General features: G+C 42.4%; 1 protein-coding gene across 1 annotated transcript; it reads right to left on the bottom strand.

Annotated features, from left to right (window-relative positions):
• Window positions 1-632: 632 nt before the first annotated feature.
• Window positions 633-20,879, bottom strand: LOC125891478 (glycine N-acyltransferase-like protein 2). The gene is made up of 7 exons (XM_049580805.1): window positions 20,763-20,879; window positions 20,468-20,638; window positions 10,658-10,765; window positions 10,440-10,581; window positions 6,809-6,932; window positions 6,266-6,663; window positions 633-6,119 (listed from the first exon to the last, which is right to left on the bottom strand). Exons 4-7 carry the CDS (start codon window positions 10,543-10,545, stop codon window positions 6,076-6,078), a joined length of 672 nt encoding a protein of 223 aa, XP_049436762.1. The 5' UTR covers window positions 10,546-10,581; window positions 10,658-10,765; window positions 20,468-20,638; window positions 20,763-20,879; the 3' UTR covers window positions 633-6,075.
• Between the last annotated feature and the right edge of the window lie 1,271 nt (window positions 20,880-22,150).

Below are 22,150 nucleotides of genomic sequence, written 5' to 3'. Positions count from 1 at the left end.
TTTTTTTTTAAATTAGCACTTCTGATTGGTATTTATGTTTTGTCTTTTTGGTTTTCTCAAAAGATTTTAACATAATTTTTCTCAAATGATTTCATCACCCTAAAACCTCTTGTGTCATTTTAGTGATAATAATAATAATATTAATGATAATAATAGTCATCATCCATTGTTTATTCAGGCCAAATTGACTGAGCATTAAGCTCTTTTGCAGCAATGCCCTGAGTTCACTTTCAGTGGTACACAAATATACGTAAAAGCAATTGCAATAAAGTGATGAAAAAGCAGGAGCACTGTAAAACAACCATATAATCTAGCATACATTTGAAATAATCTCATATTAATGACAATAAATCGTGAATAATTCTTTTATCAATAATAAAGTTTCATGTAAAAGGTGTTCATGGTGACAAAGACTATTGACTTGTAAAACTGTCATTGCATGGTTATATTTGCATAAAAAAGGAATACAGATGCACATTACATTTTAGATAACAGTATTTATTAAATTTAGAATATGTGGTTGTACCTACATAAAAATATCCAATCAAATACTGAAATGTCACGTATTATTAAAAAAAAAATAGATAAAGAGATTCCTTCATTTGACCAGCATTTACAGAACAGAAGCAGAAAATTATAATAAAATCATATTTTCATTGTCTTCTCTGCATTGAAATATATGCTGGTTGTACTTTCCGAAATATAGACTGTATATACATTATTATTATTATACACTCTATGGACAAATAGAAACTACTCACCCGCCAGCCTCTTCCCAATACAAAACTAACTTCAGTCCAGTGCATCACTAGCACAGGATCGTTTTAATGAGTAACCTGGGCTGCACCGAGCTCTGAGCTCCCATGCTGATCAGGTAAGGTAGGACATCACACATCAATTTCTGTTTATTCACGTCTGTGTTAGTCTGACATTAAGGCAAGACGGTTTACTTCAATCCTTAGTTGAAGGGTCGCAGTTATGTTACATTCGCGGACGAATAATTGTTTTTGAACGACTCTTAAAGGGGAACACCACCTAGTTTAAGAATTCCAGTATGATATTTCCATGGCCCGGGAAATTTCATACAATATTTCTGAACATGAGCTACTCTAAAGCCAGAAACCACAGAGGTAAGTCTCAAAGTTGTGATGTCATCAAGAATAAAGTCTGGAGCTGCTCCACAGACAATTAATGGGAGTCTGATTTTGTGGACTCACAAAACGTTTGTTGTCTTTTTATACCCACAGCTGAGCTTAATTTAGGGGTTTTTAAGGGGTGCTGAAAAGAAAATGCAGAAAATTCCCCTGGGTGTTCTCAGTGTGAGCAGTTTGCGCAGTGGCTCCCAACTGGTTCAGCCACAGGGTCCACACAGTTTAATAGGCCTACATTCAACGTCATACGTGCGTTTGGCCATGTCGTCAAGCTAGTTTGATGTCTCTGTCAACAGCTGTCTGTTAGTCACTCACTCTACAGCAGGAAACAGCAACTAAAAATAAATGCTCAGTGCCAGTAATTCACTGTACTTTAAAATCAGGTGTGTTTTTTTACAAACTTGACACATTTGCGAGTCACTTGCCGTCCATTCAGAATGAACCCACGATCCACTTTTGGACCGTAACCCACCAGGTGGGAACCACTGTTTTAGACCATAGGAATAAATGTATGGATTTTGAACATGGGTGTAATTCCCCTTAAAAGAGGAACAAGTTGACTCGACTCGCAGGTAGGCGTGAATCTAAAATCCTGCTTGTGTATAGTGCATGTGCAGTCGTGCTTAAGAGCCAGGTAAACTCCTAAGAGACGCTGCTCCAGACTCTCGTTCAGACTCCACTTCAGCTGAAGAACTAGTCGTTCATGGGCACACATGCACTGAGCTGAAGAACAAGCGAGAGCTGCCACTCAGTGAGAGATTGTTGTTCACTGAGCTAACCCAGTAGCACAAAGCACGGACACTGAGCCGATGAACAAGTCACACACAAGGACGAACCCACACTGAGCTGTGAAGACACAGAGACTGAGACACTCAGACAAACCTCCATAGCGGGTTGTTGCTCTCTCAGATCGCACTTTAAGATTCTTGTTGTATCAGGTTTTCATTTCTGTAGCATGAATTTGTTTTGTGGTTATACTGTGAGGTCTAGTATGTAGGATTTAGTGACCTACAATGGCCAGGGTTAGGTTTGTTTGTTCTGGGCTACGGTAGAACAACATGGCGGACTCTCTGGAAGTTCAGCTCCTTCGCTCAAAAGATTCACTCTTTTGAAAGACACGTTCACAAATGACACAACACTAGAGAGGGCTCAGACGCACACAAACAAAACATGAGCTTATAGATATGTCTGGTTTCCTGACAAACACACACACTCTACATGACCAGCTTCAGCTGGGGCATGACGTTATCGACAGCACCAGTGAACCATGATTGCTCACACACTGACACACTGGGACACTTTGCTGTTACACTTGACCTTGAGGCTGTGCAGTCCCTCGCTGACACGGTTTCAAAAAAGCAGAAAATGAAAATGTTAAGACGAGTGGAGATCCTAAACGTCAGTCACTGCTGCTCAGCAAGTCAAAATCACACTCCGCTGACTGACACAGTGACCCCAGGGGAATGTCGAGTATGGTGACTGACAGGAGATTTGGACTGACAAGGATGATGCAGCCTGCACGCGTGACCTTCATGAGCAGGATGACTGATGCAGTCACTCCTCATCTTCCAAGCAAATGTCATCAGTAACAGGAGCTCCTTTACAGCAACACAGTTCATTCATAAAAGGAAATGGAAACAAGCACAGTCATTTTTTCCCTGTAACGAATAATTGTCAGCTCCTATTTAGTGTTATTTTGTGTAGCGGGCACTCACAACTATAAAAGCCTGCTCAGAATTTCCTCTAAATCTGCAGCCCTGTGTGAGTCACTGCATACACATGCACCAAATTTCACCTGAGTGTTGGTATATGTTAGGACACTGTTGCCATCTAGTGGCTCCTCTGGATCAGACACCTCCTGCCTGAGGTTCAGAGCCTCACACTAGGTTATTAACTGTCTGCATAAAGCTGCACTTCATTCATTTATCACTCATTCAGAATAACAGTGCTTACAGAGTGATACAATACATGAGGCACATGACGGCACACGTGCTCATCCTGAACAAGTGTTAAAAGCTGCAAAGATGAATGGGTGCCTACTGAATGAACATCCTCCCACTCCTCACTTCCTTCTTAACTTCAGCACTCATGCAGATTTTTCCCCGTTTGGCATCTGATTTCTCCGTGACAAGGACTGGAATTAATAGGACATTTAAAATGACCTTATTTGTCCACTGTGTGAGGCGTCTGAAGGTAATATGGCTCGTTTTACATCCTTGGTGGGGAACATAGCTCGGCGGCTTGAATTACCTTCTCCTCAGCTCGTCTCCCAGTGAAAATCCCATTTTCCCATGCGGTGATGGTGCAATGTGCTGAGCTTGGTGATATCTCAGGGCCCCTCCACAGTGGAGGAGGGGAGCGCAGACATGCTTACTGCCTCCCTTTTAGAAACCATCATTTCAGCAGGATCGATAGCACGTCCCACTCCATGGCTGGCAGAGTACACTGCCTCTATGGGGGGGTAGGAGGTGGAGGGTGTCGGTGGGGGTTATGTGTGGACAGCCGCACCAAGGCAAGTCCGAGCAGCACTTGCAGCCAAGGTGAATGATCGCATGCTGCGTCAGACACTCGGCTCCTCACTTGATCTGAGATGCAGTTTCTGAGGAGGACCAGTGGGTGGATGCTGTCCTCAAGTGATGGTTGCAGTTGCAGGCAACATACTGATGAAGCCACAGAACTAGTTCAGCCGTCAGGTACTTCATGTTCTCAGTTTTTTTTTTCTGCCTCTTAGCTGACTCACGAATCTGCATTGGGATGAGTAAAGATCTGCAACTGATGCAGCCTGCATAAACCCCTCCTGATGCTGTTTTTTTTATCATCCTACACCTCTTTGACTGTATTGGAGGTTGGGCACTCACACAAATAGATTCAAGCTGTAGGTGAGGAGACATCTCATATTTCAGTAGACGGCTTGCAATATAAGACCTGTGCAGTCCAGCTTTGTAAAGCAGAAATCAGTTATAAAAATAATCCTCAGTTAGAGTAGAGCACACGGACAAAGGAGTGTAGAAAATCATTCACTCCTACGATACTGACGTATTTATTTTTTAACCTTTACACAAACTGTTAATCTTCAGTCTAGTGCACTGAATTTACACCTGGTGCTGCAGCTAACCATCATTTTCTGTATCGATTACACTCTATAATTAAACTATTTTCTGCTTAATCATTTTAGTCCACTGGTTCCCAACCTGGGGGTCCCGACCTCTCTAGAGGTCACTAAGGTTTGACACCTGGTGTAAGAAAAAATTTATAGTTAGATAGATAGATAGATAGATAGATAGATAAAGACAAGACAAGCTATATTCACAGAACCTTCACTCTGTGCTTAACAGGCTCGTCTTGCTTTAGAAAACTATTCAGCTATAACAAACAAAGAGCTGATAGAACAATGGCTGAGAGTCAGGGAGAAAAAAAGAAAAATGAATATGTGAAAAAAAGAAGCCTATAAGTATGTATGATTTTTTTTAAAAACAAACAAAAAAAACATAACCGTATAAAGACATTCCTAACAATATCAGGAAAACTCTTCTCCAATGTAATAATCACAGGAAAATAATCTGCTCAAAATTAATTCACAAACTTTCTGCAGTAATTGTTTTCACCATCTGGGCTTATTGTACAGTTTATCAGTTGTTCTGTGCTGTTGTCGTTATGCATTAAATATGATATGAAATATCCACAAAATATGTCACTTAGTCAGAGGTCATAAGTTACTCAATAAAAGGAAAGGGTCCCTTAAGGAAAATGGTTGGGAATCACTGATTTAGTCTATACAATTTAAGAAAATAATTAAAAATGCCTGTCACAGTTTTACAGAACCAAAGGTGACAAATTCAGATGTTTTTTCAAACTAACAGTCCAATTGAAAAATATATTCAATTTACAGTGATATAAAATCAGAGAAAAGCAGCAAATCCTCACGTTGGAGAAGCTGGAAGAAGCAAATGCTTTGCTTTTTTGCTTTAAAGGTGATTTAAATGAATGATTATCAAAATGGTTGCCAATTAAATTGTTTTCATTTGCTTGTATTGCATTTTGTTTTTGTGCAATTCTGTTTGCATTACAATTTAATCAAGATATTTTACTCTTTTATTTATTTACTCATATTCTCTTATTTATGACAGTTTTCTGCTTAATTTAATCTCGTTGTAAAGCACTTTGGTCAACATTTGTTGTTTTTTAATATGCTGTATGAATAAACCTGACTTGACTTGTTTTAGCTCTATTTACAAGTTTACTTTAAGATGATTAATAATATTCCAAACCAAACATGAAACACTCACTAATTATATGAAGTATTAAAAGGATATGGTAATTTGTGCAACTTGATTAAAACACAGATCAACATTTCTATAAAGAAGCAGCACTAGAAATATACAGGGTCGTATTAACTCACTCTTCTAGCCACGTCTTTGGATGCATACACATTAGTAAGCATGTACTTAGTGTGTACTCTACTTGTGTGACTTTGAGAAGAGCACTTTAAAGCGAGGAAAGGGTGTCAGTTAAAAGAGGTGCACCACTGCGGGACGGGGGGATGTGGATGGGACAGGAGTGTGTGGTGCAGTACGAGCATCCCCTCTGCTCAGATCGCTGCTCATTTGTCAGGTTGCCTGCCTGCAGACTTGAATGGTGCATTGCTGCTAAAACACAGAGAGGCAATCAGCAGTGGATCAGCTCACCTCCAGGGAGGGGTCCCAGGTGGATGAGAGCCTCTTTGGGTGATCTGCAGATGAAGGGGGTCTTTACCTCGGCACACTCCACAGAGTCAAACTGAAGTCTTGTATTGTCCGAACAGCATTATTTCACAATGAAAGACATTTTTACAGAGTAAAAAGGAGCACAGCTGGCGTATTCATCACATCCACCCTTAAGCCACAAAAAATGTTATTTTTGAGTTTGTTCTACTTGCAGTTCGCTGTCAGAAATGGACTAAACTCTCTAAAGCGCTGCATCCCCTGAGTACTGCAGGGAAACAGAAATCACAGAACAAGAAGAGCAGCTGTTACATTTTCCACTTCTACAATAAAACATTGCTTTTCCAGCGTGATTTCAATCGTCCAACTAGACTTTGCTGTTATTATTTCTGCTCATTCACACTCTGTCCTTACATATTAGCAGCACTGAGATCTCCTCCATACTGGGACACGTAGAGAAGCCGAGTGAGGTCACAGCGTTAATGGTGGCCTGGTTCTGTTGGTTGACGTGGCAGTAGACGGGTAAACCCGCAGAGCCCATCCTGCGGATCAGAGCCTGAGACAGAGCCAGGAGGTGACCGGCCCGTCTGTACTCTGGTAGGGTGTAAGCCATCCTCAGCTCACACAGCTCATCAGACAGCATCCAGGACACAGGCCGGCCCGTCTCATCCGTCACACAGTGGTTTGGCAGATGGCGGATACAGGCTCTCACGTGGTTGAGGCTCTCCTGGCTGCCTCCGTAAGGCAAGTGTGTGTCAACGAGCTCCGCGTGGGATTCGTCCAGAGTGGAAATTGGCAGCAGCAACACCTTCCTGTTCGGCAGAGAAAAATGTGAACAGAAATTATGAACATAAATCAAAGAAATGCATATCATAGTTTCTATTCTAATCATCAGCCACAAAAAATAATGGAGCTGCTGCCACGAACTGAGGTCATGAAAACATTTCAGAAACTCACTCTTGCCTGTGCCTATTCTGCAGGCTGCTGTAGATGAAGGTGTTATAACCCCCATATTCTGTGATATCAAGCCCACCGAGAGAGGCGAGCTCTTTGATGAGATGGCAGTGTGAGTTAGGAATACCTTTCAGAGACACAAAAACAAAGCGACGATTTGTTTTAATTTACCTTCATCATCATGGCTGGGAATGCATCGATGCAACTTTTTTCTTTCCTGACGCTAAAGCCCCAACTCAGAGTATCTACCAACACAGAATACCAATTGCACACAAGAGCTCCCTTTTTCCCACAATTAAAATCTGTACACCACACTGCATTAGAGCTACAACGATTCACCAATTAGATGTTCACTGTCAAATCAATCACCAACTAATTTGATAATCGATTAATTGCATCGAGTAACTAAAAAAAAACCATAATTCTCTGATTCCCTCTTCCTACATGTGTTTTTTTCCTGGTTTCTCTCCTTCTCTGTGACAGTAAAATGAATGTATTTGGGTCGTGGATCAAACAAATCATTTGAAGATGTATTCTTAAGTTTCGGGAAATGCTGATTGATATTTTTTGCCATTTTATAGATAAAATAAACGACAGATTAATCGACAATGAAAATAATCGTTAGTTGCAGCTCTGCACTGCTTAGACCTCACTGGAATTATTTTTTAAAAAGTAAAATGAGTCAATGACCTGCTGTAAGAATGTAACTCATAGCAGAGACACAAAATTGTTATAGACACTGTATTTATTGTATATCAGTTGTGATACCTGATCTGCTTAATAAGGTCAGTATCTGTACTTCAGCATATCAGATCAGTACCTCCCTAATCATGGCATGGGGCACACAAAATTACATGTTACAGAACCATCTGATTGTGAAAAAAATCACATCATGTAGTTGTTGTTTTACAATATATTATGGTATTTGCACTGATATTTAAAACCACCTGCTGTGTTGCATTATATTGACTCAATGGACAGCCTGTTCTGAGCAGCACTGCCAGATGTACAATAATTACTGTATTTATATAATAATTTTGCTCTCTGTATGATCAATAATGCCAGAAAGTGCCATAATGTTCAATAACTTGACCATTCTGTGATGCTTATAATTAGTAGTTGGTTTTAGTCCGTGCTGTCTCATTTTAATTTGTTTCCCAATATGATCAGGAAAGCAAAATTATGGATGCTGCACCATATATTCCAGCCAATCATGTTCAATGTAGGCTCTGATTAAAGCGACTTGAGAGCTTGACTGTCATTCTGGAGTTTGAACTTTTTCACTAAGATAAGCTGTGTTTAAGAAGAGTTGTTTTAAATTCACCAGTGCACCAAGTTATTTATTTATTTATAGGGAAATTTCGGTTTATTTCAACCTGTCTCCTATCGTCCTAAATTTGTTTCAAGTCACAAGTGACATAGAAATAATAGTTAGCATGTTAACTGTTAGCCTCGATACAGCCCTAGCGTCAGACCTGTTAAAACGTAAGTGAACGGGCATACTTCAAGTGCAAAGTTAGTCCACTAAACAAGCTTTTTTTTCCCACAAAGACCACCTCATATCGTTAGGATAAATGTCAGAGTACATATAGAAAACGACATGTAAACATGTTGTCTTACCTTACCAGTGTGGTGCCATGTTTGTTGTTTACCATTTAGCTCTGCTTTCCAAAGCGCAGCCGAAATATATCTCGCCAGCTCTAGATAAAGCCCAGCTGGATACTACTCCAGGTGGAGGTGTCTCGTCCTCGGTCACATCCAGACCTTGAAAATAAGGCTGCAACCGGTCCCATTCCTTGCAACAGAGGCATTCCTCTTCTGTGGGCACTGGGGTACAGCATTCACAGGTACACCACCAATCTCCAGAGCTAAATCCTTCCAGCAGCCATTCCTCCCCTCTCGTCCTCTAACGTTACCTGTTGCGCCTCTCTCTCTCTCTCCTCCTCCGTTCTTCAATTTCACAAAGCTCTTCGTCAGTGTATTTGGGCTCAAATAAATAAGGGCAGCCATCAAACTCTGCAAAATCAAATTCCTTCTCCGCCTTCCAGCTGTTGCTGCTTGTTCAGGCACGCTATGAGATCGCTGCTTGTTCTCGCGATATTTCGGCCACGCTTTGGAAAGCAGAGCTAGAGGGATAAACAAACATGGCACCACACCGGTAAGGTAATATAACACGTTTACATGTCATTTTCTATATGTTCTCTGACATTTATCCTAACGATATGAGGCGGTCTTTGTGGAAAAAAGCTTGTTTAGTGGACTGACTTTGCACTTGAAGTATGCCCGTTCACTTACGTTTTAACAGGTCTGACGCTATGGCTGTATCTAGGCTAACGGCTAACATGCTAACTATTATTTCTATGTCACTAGTCACTTGAAACAAATTTGGGATGATAGGAGACGGGTTGAAATAAACCGAAATTTCCCTTTAATCTAGCTGATGGCCTTAATTGTTTTCATGCAGAACATGAACAGGATTGCAGTCATGCTGTCTTGTAATTTAATTTTGTAACGATAGGCTATTACAGAAATTGTCAGACTGATGGACTTATGGACTCAGACCACCTTCCACCCATCATGGCTACGTCAGCTTGCTCTAAGATCAGGGTAGATTTGTGGGCATGTCAAAAAGTCTAGATATATTTTTTGTAAAAGTACACTTGTGTGCCTATTTGTTCTCCTGGTTATGACTCACATATGATAATGTTACTCAAAACACAATAATTTTAAACATCTGGTACCATAGTTAAACAATTCCCATCTGGCAACGCTGGTTCTGAGGAGAAATAAAAATGTCTGCATTTATCATTCTCAATAACACATTTATTAGTTGCAAGAGCAAATATTTTTGAAAATGTAAGTCTATTAGTGAAAAATATCACTGTGTTCCACATTTACATTAACCAGATACGTCAGGTGATATTTTACATGATTTTCAGTGTCAACAAATTCCATGAAAAGATGAAAAACAACAATTAATTGATCCTGCAAATGTGTCTGTGTACCGGTATATATCAAAGCCCAAAATATCTTACTCCTCTCTTCCTTAGAGCTCCAAACACAATTAGGGCTGGGCAATATATTGATTTATCAATATTGTGATATGAGAGTAGATATCATCTTAGATTTTGGATATTATAATACTGTAAGTTTTGTTTTCTCCTGACTTTAAAGGCTGTGTTACATTAAAGTGATGTAATTTTCTGAACTTACCAGACTGTTCTAGCTGTTCTTGCCTTTCCCTATTAGTCATTATATCCACATTACTGATGATTATCAAAAACATATGTCGCAAAGCACCGATAGTCAACCCTACAATATTATCGCAATATTGATATCAAGGATTCTTCTACCAAAATATGGTGATCCTTAATTTTCTCCATTGCCCCCAGCTCCAAACACAACAGTTCACTCATCTGAGTAAGGTTCACGAAAAACTAAAGTGACTGAGCCTTTTTTAAGATTAAAGTATATATTTGCAGACCATCTATAAACATTTAAATATTTGCCAGCAACTAACGGGGTTGGAGCAGACTGCTAGACAAGAAAAGTACATTGAAACAAACTCACGATCATTGCATCGTTGGCTCCCGTCTTTCAATACAAATGTCACGCCTTCATTCTGCCACACTACCTCTGAATATGAGTCCGCTCCTCCAGTTTACGACTCTCTCATTAAGCAGCAGACTTCGCAGAGTTTCTGGGTTCTTGGTGAAGACGGTGCAGATGTCAGGAATCATCCCGGAGATGCTGCTGCTCCTGCTGCTGCTGAAATGCTTCACAGGCAGATATAGACATCAACAGGCCACTCTGGAGGAGCCCATAAGTTATCTCTGTCCCCGTGTGCCATACCTGTTTTTGACGGTAACAAATGGCAGTAGTGAATGTAGGCCAGGAGTCAACACATATCTCCAGATGACACGGATTGTTGTGGAGGATATGCAACACTCCTCCAAGAACCTGAAACGCAGAACACAATGCAGCAGGGAAAAAGACCAAAATAACAAGCTGCCAGCCGACTGCAGATGAAACTGACACAAATAACACCAGAAACCATATTCAGTCGAGTGGAACATTTTCTATTAAACACAAAGTTGTTTTCAGCCTTACGATCACACGAAATTAATGTTTCATTTAAAGAAAAAAAAACAAAAGAGAAGCATTACAGTTATGGACTGTGGCAGCTCCCTGTGAAGGATGTTTTTCATCAAAGTCAGGTCCTTGAGTGTTTTTAAGAGGATCATTTTGTATGTTTTTTTTTGTTCAGTGTAAAGAAATGCAGCCCGGCTGTGACACTTAATATTTACAGGTGTGTTTTTACTGGTTTACAGCTTAAAGGTATCTACATACTAATGCCACAGATAAGATGAACACAAAGTCCAGAGTCTTTATTCTCTAGTCAGAGAAATATTTACTTAACCTGCACTATAAGGTGCACATGTAACTGCATTCACCTTAAAGGGACAGTTCACCCCAAAATTAGAAATTCATATTTTCCCTCTTACCTGTAGTGCTATATCAGTCCAAATTGTTTTGGTGTGAGTTACAGAGTGTTGGAGATATCAGCTGTGGAGATGTCTGCCTTTTCTCCAATATAACTGAACTAGATGGCACTCAGCTTGTGTCTTGTGTCTGTGGCAATGTCTCTTTCCAGAAATCATGACTAGGATACTGAAGATAATCCACAGACCTTATTGTGAGCAATTTCATGTAGGAACTATTTTCTTTCTACACCTGCAAATCGCAGTACTACACCTGCAATTCGCATCATTGTGCAGAAGGAAGCGTGCATCTATTCATGACAGCGTGAGATGTAAACATTAGGGGGCCGTGTCCATCAAAGTGTTTTTTTTTTCCCTTCCCTGAGGCCAGTATATTTTTTTAATTGTAAGCAAAGGGAGCAACACACATTGCTTCACTACAAACCGAAGCAGTGTGATGAGGCGCTGGACGTCTATTCTGCGCTAAATGCTGCAGGTTTGATTTTTTTTTTTTTTTGTCGTCTTTTTTATGAGTTGAAAAATGTTCAACTTTTGGAAAAATGCTGTGCTTGTCATTGTAGCTTTTTACTCAGCCATCCAATCACAGTAGAGCTTAGATCGGGCCCAAAAAATCCAGCCTGACCCCACCCGAGCCCATGCATGTTCTGTCCGAGCCCGGCCCAGTCCGTCCCTTTAACTGTAATTATGAGCCCGAGCCCGGTTTAAACCCGACATGTTTTTTTAAGGATACGAACGTGGACGTTGAAAGCTGACTCACGTCTTTCTTTCCATGGCAAGCCTTCATCATGTGCCTCTTAAGTGTCGAGGTCCCCAACTTTTTGCTGTCATATACCAGCATCGTGCTGCACTTGGTACACTCGACTAAGCCGTCACACACGTTGTCACCGTCAACAACTCACATGTGTGCGGCCAGTGGCGCCGCCAATAGCTCCTTCATGAAACTGCTCACAACCAACTCTGTGGATTATCTTGAGCAACCTGGTTATGATTTCTAGAAAGAGATATTGCTTTTGAGTTTTCCAAGAGTATTTTTATTTATTTATTATTTTGATTCTGGGATGAACTATCCCTTTAAATACAAAAAATGCTTAAGGGGAACGGAAACAAAAACATGTCACAGAACAATTTTCTTTTTATACTGTAATATAAAACAGGGATGCTTGAAATTGATATTATGAGTGTGTGAAGGCCTAATGAAGGCTGCAGTCTCCCTGAGTTAAAGCTGATCTGTACGTTATGCTTTGCTACAACACCTCTGTAGAGAGCAAACTGGCTGCTGCTGACACTGACAGCTGATGGAGCTGCTGCTCATTCGCCACAACAGAGCAGCCAGCTGTCAGAAGTTCAGCCACTCACCATAATGCCAATCCATCATAGACCCTTTTACTACTATCTCTCATACTGAGGGAGAAACTGATGAGTCCTTGCACTTTATATGTTTCACATATCGAGCTCTGCCTTTCAAAACAGGATCTTTAATATCACGATGAGTAATGTCGCGAGTGATTCTTTGATGAAACAGAAAAGAGTGTTTCCTTGTTGGTGAAATAAATGATCTGTGGAATAATGAATTCACAATTCTGAATACAGAGCAGTTTGTGTGCTTACAGACATTTCTGAACCACCAGGTTTGGCCTGTTTTGTTGTTGACAGTGTGTCTTTTTCACTCCACTTGGCCTTGGGAGGAATCTGCTCAGCTTTACAAAATGAGGTTAACAAAGAAGCACTGGCGCAGTGAAACACGCCACACACCTTCAACAAAATCAGGATCCCATCAGTCAGTCTATCTCTGTGCCAGACTGTCTGAAGTGAGCACAGACAAAAAGTTTTTGTGAAGTTAATTCATTGCTAGCTTCCACTGGCAATGTCAGGTTTCCCCTGAGAATATTCTTTATAACCACCTAATCACTCATGCACGCTGAAATTCTGTTTTATTTTACATCTCGTCAGATTTTCAGAAATAAACTCCGCTATGCTGTACGCCCAAAAGAGACGGAAAAATCTTCACAGCGCCACTTTTTAATCTACAGTTTCAAAAGACCCAGGAGTCAGTCGTCAGTCAAGGCAATTCTCCTCCTTGACTGAGGACTATTGAGAATTAGTCTGAATTGATGTGTAAACCAAAGCAAGCTGCTGAGCTTGTGAATCAATGTGTCTATTATCTTTTCCGGACAGATCAATGGAGCCGAGGAATGGGCTGTGAATGGGAAAAAAAAAAAAAAAGACGCAAACTCACCAGCCAGTGGTTAGACTCGACTCCATTATCTGCACGTCAAGACTGTCCATCCCTGATAGATAACCCCCGTTTCTTTCATTTGAGCATAACGTCCGGTTTGATACCAGCACAAAAATCAATCACTTATTTATGTAAACATTTCCTATCAACTGGGGAAAAAAAGCTAATCGTCAGGCAGTTTTCCCAGACCTTAACGCTAACCATAAACATGAGTGAGAGCCGTGTATGTACACATTCAATGAACTGCATAAGATGACTCAACTTTAAATCTCTCATATGATCTATGAGCCTTAGCACACATTTACACACTCTGCCCTTGGCCGGGCTAACCAGGGAGAATATTAAGAAGAGTGCGCAGCCAGAGGCGATGAGGTGACAGTAGCCAGGTAAAGCATAGGGAGGTAATCTAATAGGACATGTAAAAGGGCCCCTCCTCATGGCTTATTCATCACAGGGGATGCCATTACTGAGAACGGCGTTGGCTATGTGAGGGATATGCTGGCGGGGGCATTTTCCCCGGTGTCACAGAGTACAGAGGAGAGGACAGATGCTGCAAGGCTCGGCAGACTGAGGCATGCAGATCGTACATGCAGGGAGAGATGTTTCGCTCTCAGCTGATGGATAATTTACATGATGCATACCTATGATTCACACTGACACTGACGGATATGGACAGCTTCGTTTAACTGATCCCCAGTAGTCAGAGATGTTCCATTATGTGAGTTTTGCTGATTCAGCAATCTGACCCAGCAGTGGTGTCTTTTATAAGGGCAGAGGTACAAGCTAATGGGGGGGGGGGGGGCTTGATATGATACACAAACTTTAATGTGCTTAAAACAGGTAAGCACACACCTTGTCTTGATGGCTTCAGGGTTAATATGCAGTTACTCATTTTGCACCAGAGGACAAAAAACAATCATCGGGTTCAAGTGAGGGAACAAAGTCATCGGTAAAAAAAATAAAAGCATGGCTCCTGCAGTGAAAGCAGAGAGAGCTGCACTGCTGCAGAGACTGGCCAAGACGCTGATGCCTAAAATGCACAGGATTTATAATGGAGCCACCATTACCCATCCGAAAGCCCATGCAGCGCACCGCAAAACGTCATCACGAAAAGCGGGGGACGTGTAGCACCAAGTGCGTTTTTTGTGTGAAGTAAAGACATTGCAGAAAGAGAAGTTCAACCTTATTGGCTGACTAAATGATGGATGATCTCACTCTCGCAGAGTTGTGCAACGTGCAAAAGACAAATTCCGTTGGTCAAGACATTTCTATATTTTAGCGCACTGCAGAATTGCACCAGTAGAGAAGTGCACCTTGGGTAATGAAAGGCAGGTAATAGGGATTGCAGATTAAGGACGTTTCACTTTACTGAAGGAGGTTTTGCTCCTTTGGGAATTGTGAAAGTTTGAGCCTGTGTTGAGAAAGCAGCTTTCAAATAGCGCCATTCAATGACTGATCGCATGATTAATGCTCATTTGTCAAAAAGCTGTGGTGACCTGTGTGCAGAAATCCTGTGGTGTGTTTCATGTTTCGTGCTTTTTTGACATACGTTGCTAAAATGTGATTCTTAATGATTTCTTATGGGTAAAATAAATTTACCACTTTTTCTTTTTACTGTATCACAGGTGACGATTATTCTGATTTTAAAACGGTGACCATGTCTGTGATTTCCTTAATTTAGCCTGACGCTGTGTAACACTCTCTGATCTTACAGGTACATGTTTTTAAATTAAATTGTCTTAAATACATTTTTTTTTGCAACTCATACCAGCAGAAACCCTTTCAGGCATCATTTTCAGAGGAAATTACATTTCAGAGATATTGTGACAAGTTTCAAAGTGCACCAGAGGAGATGGCCTCTCTGTGGAGCAAACTGTTCCTCACTAAGGTTTGAGCACACTCATATCTCAAAGCAGCTTTTGCTGTAGTGAGAAAATGAATAAAAGGGGATGGAGAGTTATGTGTGCGTGGAGGGGGTCTCTCTTGTGAGGAGTCCTTTACATTGATGATTCTCGCGGGTGTTGGTGGGGGGTGGGGGTGGGGGTGTTGCAGAGGAGGACAGAGAGGAGAGGAGGGCAGAATAAGGATGTGCACACACACTGACCCTGGAGGTTGCGTTCCCCTTTAAAAGTCCCATCCCACTCAGATACGCAGAGCTCATGCAGGATCTGCTGCGGCAGTGGGGGAACACTGCTGAGCTGTGCAGTTTATGCTGCCAGCAAGCGTGCAAAGAAGAGGAGGGGGAGCGAGCGCGTACAGGAGGAGGAGGAGGAGTGAGGGAGAGAGAGAGTGCAAACAATGTCATTCTGTTCAGGAGGCAATGCTGCAGTCAACTTTGCCGCGCCATGAAAGCACATCACCAGCAACCAAGAGGCTCAGAGTGAGTGCAGAGAAGTTTTCCTCCTCTCCGCCCCGTGAACGATGCCGTCCGAGACTCATCTGTAGGTAAACACTTATTTCCTCTCTGGTCTTATTCACCTTTTATGTTGCCTCCTTATGTCTTTGCATAGGATGCTGTACTTCTTAAATCAGCCTTAGAAGACTTGGTATACGTATGTCGGTGTGCATGCCTGCAGTGTTGGAGCTCCCGGCTGCTTCTGTCTCATCAGTGTCAGCCTCCTCTGCACCAGTAATAACCAGGCAGTAGCCAGCCAGACAGCCAGTCAGTTAGCAGTCAGGCTCCACTGCTCCCTCATCCATGTTTAACACATGGTACAGGCTGGAAATAGCAGCCGGCGTGTCAGATAGCGGCTGGTGGAGAAGACTCTGCATTTGACACAAGGACAAAAAGACTAACCAGGATGCAAAGAGTTCCCTCCACTAGAGGGGACTTTCATCTTTGCTGATTTAGCTTTCAGGAGAGTGCAGACAGACACAGCTCTCTACTTTTCTCTGGTAGTTGTGGGTTTATATTAAGCAGCATGTGCTACCTGTGAATATGATGCTGCACACCGGTGAGAAGGATCTATTGTGTCAGTGCTCTGAGGATGTCAGTGAGTGCTGGAAATGGGGGGAGGATGAGAATGAGGCTACAGTGGCCTGCATGGGACAGGGGAGCTGTGGTGCAGTCATGAAGTTGTGCTCTAGCTACTAGGACTTCTCAGCCATCCTAAAAGTGAATACCAAGGCAGGGTGCAGCTCTTTATGATTCTTTTTGGGAGTTTAACGCAAACTGTGTGAGAAAAAGTAGTGTGGTGTTTGTGCAATCGTTGTGATATGCTTTTGTCTGTCTCTTGGATAAAAGCAGGAACAAAAAGATCTCTCAGAGCAGAGATACGCGTACACTTGGTGATATCTCTGCAGCAGCAGTATCTCAGCAACTCTCTTGCTCTAAAAGTCGATGTTGCTACTTTTGTCTTCCATGCCATATTGCACTGTCTACGCTCAACCGCGAGCCTTTTCAAAGGCCATGTAAAAATAGTTTGTGGGCGAAAACGCTTCATAAAAAAGTGAGTCAGTGTTCAAAATGTGCTCTGGAACCTGTCTGGGAGGTCTGGATGATGGATCCCGCCAGGTCAGCTCGCCTGTATGCAGGAACGGTCAGCTCTGAGTTCACCTCAGGTAACTGTGCTAATACCTTGAAAAAGGCGGCCCTGCGTCGTCAGCTTTGTGAGGCAGAAGTCCAAAGCATCTCTCTGGCCTTTGGATTTCTCCCCACTGCAGGCAGGCAAGCGAACGCGAGGGAACAGAGTGATTGCAAACTGTACATCAGGTCCGCGCCACATCCGGAGCCTGACATCATCTTGGAACATCTGCAGTTCTCCTGCTCACACTTTCACTGAGGGTGGGTGCTGCACTGCCAGCAAAGGAAATTGCCGCACTCACCTGATGTTCCTTGCACCTCACTTCTGCCCTCCCCCCACCTCCCACCCGCTCTCCTCCTCTTCCCTCCTCCTTCCTCATCTCCAATTTCTCTACTGTAGTCTCTCTCAGAGGTACAGTTGCCCAGCACAGCGCCTCACCGGCATGCTTTGCACCTCTGTGATTCTGCTGCCCCCCCACCCCTCCTTCTCCTCCTCCTCCTTTCTCCTCTACTCACTCCCCCCTCCTCCCCCTCTCCCCTGCTGAAAAAGTATGCAGCACATGCTCTCACCATCCTCCTTGAGCAATTTGCCTGAGTGAATAGAGAGAGGAGAGAGATAGAAAAAAAAAGCAAGAGCCAGTGAGCCAGCAGCAGAGCAGCAATCCTGCAGTGTCCTGCAGCAGCTGAGTTCCTGCAGTGCTGGCCTCTAATAGCACACATGCACACACATGCACACACACACACACACACACACACACACACACACTTACACACACAAACACAAGGATGCACATCCTTCTCTCTCAGACACAGACAGTCCTCCAGCCACGTGACACAGTGGTGGTAAATGTGAGGGAGAGCAGGCCGTCTCACTCTGGACCGGACTAAGCTGAGTTTAGAGACAGAGGAGAAAGAAAGAAACACACACACACACACACACACACACACACACACACACACGCGCACACACACACACAGAGCTCATGGAGCTCCACAGGGAGGCAATGGTGAGATTAGCCGGTTACCCCCCCTCCCACCCCCCGATGGTGCATTGTCCCGTTCCAGCACTCCAGTTCCGATGATGTAATCAATGCAGCAAGCTTTGAACTTGCTGGGCTAGGGGCTCCTTCGCCCCCCCAACTCAGCCCCCTCACAACTTGCACAGATGCAAGTGTGAGGCCTGAGCTGCAGTCTATGTCCCAGATTGGAAGATTAATAAATTACACTTTTACATGATGATTTAGCTATTAAAGTGCGGAAAAATAATTTCCTGTGAGTGGGCTAGCTCAACGACTGTCCATATTTCACTCCCGTGCAAACAGATCATCAGCTCGTGTTTCCATAAATTAAGAACCAACTCAGTTGGTGAAACTACTGCTGGCACTTTGTCAAGACGCTGCTGTGCAGTGCTGTGCCGCATCACCACTTCTAATAAATTAAAGCAACTATCTGCAGGCAAAGACGCCTCCTCTGCTCTTTTACAAAGTTGTGCAGCTTCTCTAGATGCTGTCAGTGGGGAAAAAGACAAACCTCCAAGCGGCAGCGAAGTGCTTTGAGTTCTTTCTGGGCGTAACATCATAGTGACTTTGCTCTTTCATTGATAAGGTCATCAGTCTGTTGACGGGCTGCAGTGGAGAGCAGCACCAGTGATGTACAGTACAGTGCTTTAGACATGCTCAGGAAGCCAGATTGAGACCATATTGTAGCAGGTGAGTTTTGCTGAGCTGGTTCCTGCCGCTGCACCCAGAATCTGCCTAGTGATCAACTTCCACTACAGCAGTGATGAACTGGCATCACCCCTCCTCTAGTAAAAAAAAAAAAAAAAAAAAAAACCACTTGCATCAGAGCAGCTCTGAATAATTAGCACTCATGGATGGTGATGATTCTGCACATTTAATACAATTAAATGTGTCAGTAGCTAAATAGACTGAATATACATTTGTATATATCTCTGTGCTGGATCACGTATGGGATTCTTACTAGGCTGCATCAGTAAGTTGCTTTTAAATTCATATTTGACATGAAACATCACAGATCCAGGAAAATATTAATATTTCACAGGTTTTCCATATCTTTGCTAATGCATTCCCTAAGATTCTCACAGTCATGTAATTCATACTGATGGTCTTCAGCTGTAATTGATGTGACCTACTGTGGGTTACTGTGTAAAATGATTTAATGAATCAGCAGCTTTCATTAGTATGCTGTGCTGGTGTCCACTTTCAGCTTCTGTAAACTGCTCATTCTGCCGTGGTAAAGAGAAAACAGGACGACTTTCTAATAAAACTATCAATGGGAAAAAAGGGTAGCTGATTTTAAGATATTAATTTTACTTGCATCCATTCAGCTTCTACCAAAGAAGACTGAGGTTTTTTGTGTTAGCCAGGAAAGACAGACAGCACTGAGAAGTGCCTCCACCCGCTGGGCCGAGAGGGTGAAGAGAGAAAGAAGTCACTGCCTGCAGGAAAACTGTACTTCTTTATGATCTATGACATAGCAAAGATGATCTGACAAGTCAGTCCAACTCAAAAGTGCTCTTCTCTTTAAAACTTTTTGCCTCAAATCATCTCTGCTTTTGTAAAGAAATCTTCATGTCACACAGAGAGTCAATCTTAATGTACCTTTAAATAATAACTCCTTCATGTGAAGTGCTCAAAGTAAAAGCTGTGTGTGCTAGCCAATTGAAGCAGCAGGCTGAGTCATGCTGGGTTTTTTTTTTCTGGGTTTCCCCCCTCTCTGATCCTCTGCTCCTCCCCCTCTGGTCTAGGAGCAGGCTCATACACCCGGTCAGGCTGTTGGTGGCGTGTTGGAACATGCCTTGACTTGTTGTGCAGCCTGAGTGAAGCAGAGAGAGGGAGAGAGGCTCCTGGTCAACAGTTTGCCAGTGTGAAGTGACCCACACAATGAGCTGCTGCACCCGTGGACACACTCCTGTTGATGTCAACACCAGAGTGCATTCCCTGAGGACGAGCGAGGATGAAGGAGCGCCACTGCTGCCGTAGCTGCTTGGTGGTGAGTGTCAAAACTATGTGTGAATAAAAGCCTCTGACATATAATATTGCAAGTGAGCAGTTCTGTGAGTGTCTAGGTTAATTGTTATTGCAGAGCGGAGCACAGCGCTCCTTTACTTTGAGTAAAAACTTCAGAAACACTAATTAGTATGGGGACATCAAAATATGCTGAAATGAGGCCTTCAGATCTGCTTAATAAGGTCTGTTAGTTGATTGAAGTATAAATGAGAAAATGTTAATTTGAAGTGTGCAGCTCTAAGTGCTGGAGGCGTCCAAAGCCGAGTCTTGATGCTAACATGATGCCATGGTAACTATACAAAAGGTAACTGACTGCAGAGAACCGTGATACGCCCATACACACAGTTAGCAATCACACAGTGGCACACTAACCTCTGCACACACAGAGCACCACCAGTGACCCTTTCCCAAGTCCCCGGGGAGTCCACGATCATTGTCCGACCATAGTTTGATCCTCACAGGGAAGGACAGCTGTTTTTGTTGTTGTTTTCTCCTCTGTTCAGCCAGTCCACATCAGGACACCCAGCAGGCTGCCTCTCCTTCCTGAAAAGCAAAGACCAAAGAGATAAAGAGTTCAGAGTTTCTCATAACTGATTAGTATCTGGTTAAATACAGTCAGCACGATTACACATACTGTACACAGAAAGGCAGATAAAGACAACCTTACTCTGCTGTTTGTCACACTGATTAGCTCTGCAGTAAAGTCTCATATATGCCTGTTAAAACTCAAATACATTAATCATCCAAGTGACTTGAATGATAATCATTTAGTGTCTTGTGTACTATGATCTGTGTATTTTACATGTGTGTCGTCAAGCCTGCAGATAGTTACTGGGGCAACTCTGTTTTCTGGTAACCAGGGGTAGTGCGCACAGTAGGTAAGACTCAAAACCGCTGAATTATTAACACACTGCAGTTTGACATACAATACTGATAAGTGAATACTTACCGATTCTCTCCCCAAAAAATGTTCAAAAACTTTCAAACAAAGGGTAGAAAATAAACATCTTACTTCTGATCATTTTCTATCGACTTAAAATGCCTCAAGCGGTGGTTTTGAATTTTTAAATTTAAATTAAAATATCTAAAAAGCTAGATCAATACTTGTTACTACATCAGCCTTAGGGGAGGCTAAGCTCCAGCACCAGGCGTACAGTCATAGCGCGTGTCAGTGTAGCATTGTTCAGAAACATGGCTCTACTGTAAATACTGGTGTCATTGTTAGCCATAAGATTATAAGTTTGTGGAACGGGACTAGAGCAGGGAAGCATGACTGTTTGAGCGTCGTTAGGTGACACTGGAACAACCGAGAAATGCACAGCAGAGAGGGAGGAGGTGAGGTGCAGTGCAGAGGGGTGGTGTTGGGTGGCTGGGTGAGTGTTTTTCAGTGTCTGAGGCCTGACAGCAGAGAGACACAGCATGCACAGGAAGTGTAGATGAGTCTGGGGTTGGGGTATGTAATATAGTGTGTGTATGTGTTTCTTTTCTGGCAATGTGACGATAAATGTACCGTGTTATTGAAGAGAAGTGTTGCCTGTAAGGAGTGTATCATGCGAGAGTTCCATGGTTACTTTAACAAATGCCAGTCGAAAGCAGACACTGCATTTTGTGGACTATTACACTGACACTGTAGATGTGACACCTCTAATGCTCTAATACTAACAAATTGACTAATATTGACTCGTAATAAATAAATAAATAAATATGTGTAAAAAATGAAAGAAAATAAACATTCGAAGCACTGCATTTCTGCATGAGTGTGATGAGTGTGGCACCCCTTTGGTTAAAACTCTGACAGTGTGTCAAGTCAGTACCATTACCAAAATGCCATTTTGTTCGAAATCATTCTCTAACAGATCGCCTATCATCAAACCAAATAAGTCAAACTTACTGACACTTTGCACTCTTGTTTTTCAGGTCATCTTAAAGCTGGAGCTGGCACCTTTAATGAAATTACATTTGTCGTATTTGCTGAAACTGTCATTATAGTATCTACGCAGCAGTGCATCAGATTGGTGATTTGTGAAAAACAAAAATGATATTCTCTACCTCGTC

The sequence above is a fragment of the Epinephelus fuscoguttatus genome, linkage group LG7 (assembly GCF_011397635.1).
Source record: "Epinephelus fuscoguttatus linkage group LG7, E.fuscoguttatus.final_Chr_v1".
In the NCBI taxonomy this organism is placed as follows: domain Eukaryota; kingdom Metazoa; phylum Chordata; class Actinopteri; order Perciformes; family Serranidae; genus Epinephelus; species Epinephelus fuscoguttatus.
The sequence above is the reverse complement of the archived record's forward strand: the minus strand, read 5'-3'. Positions and strand labels throughout refer to the sequence as shown.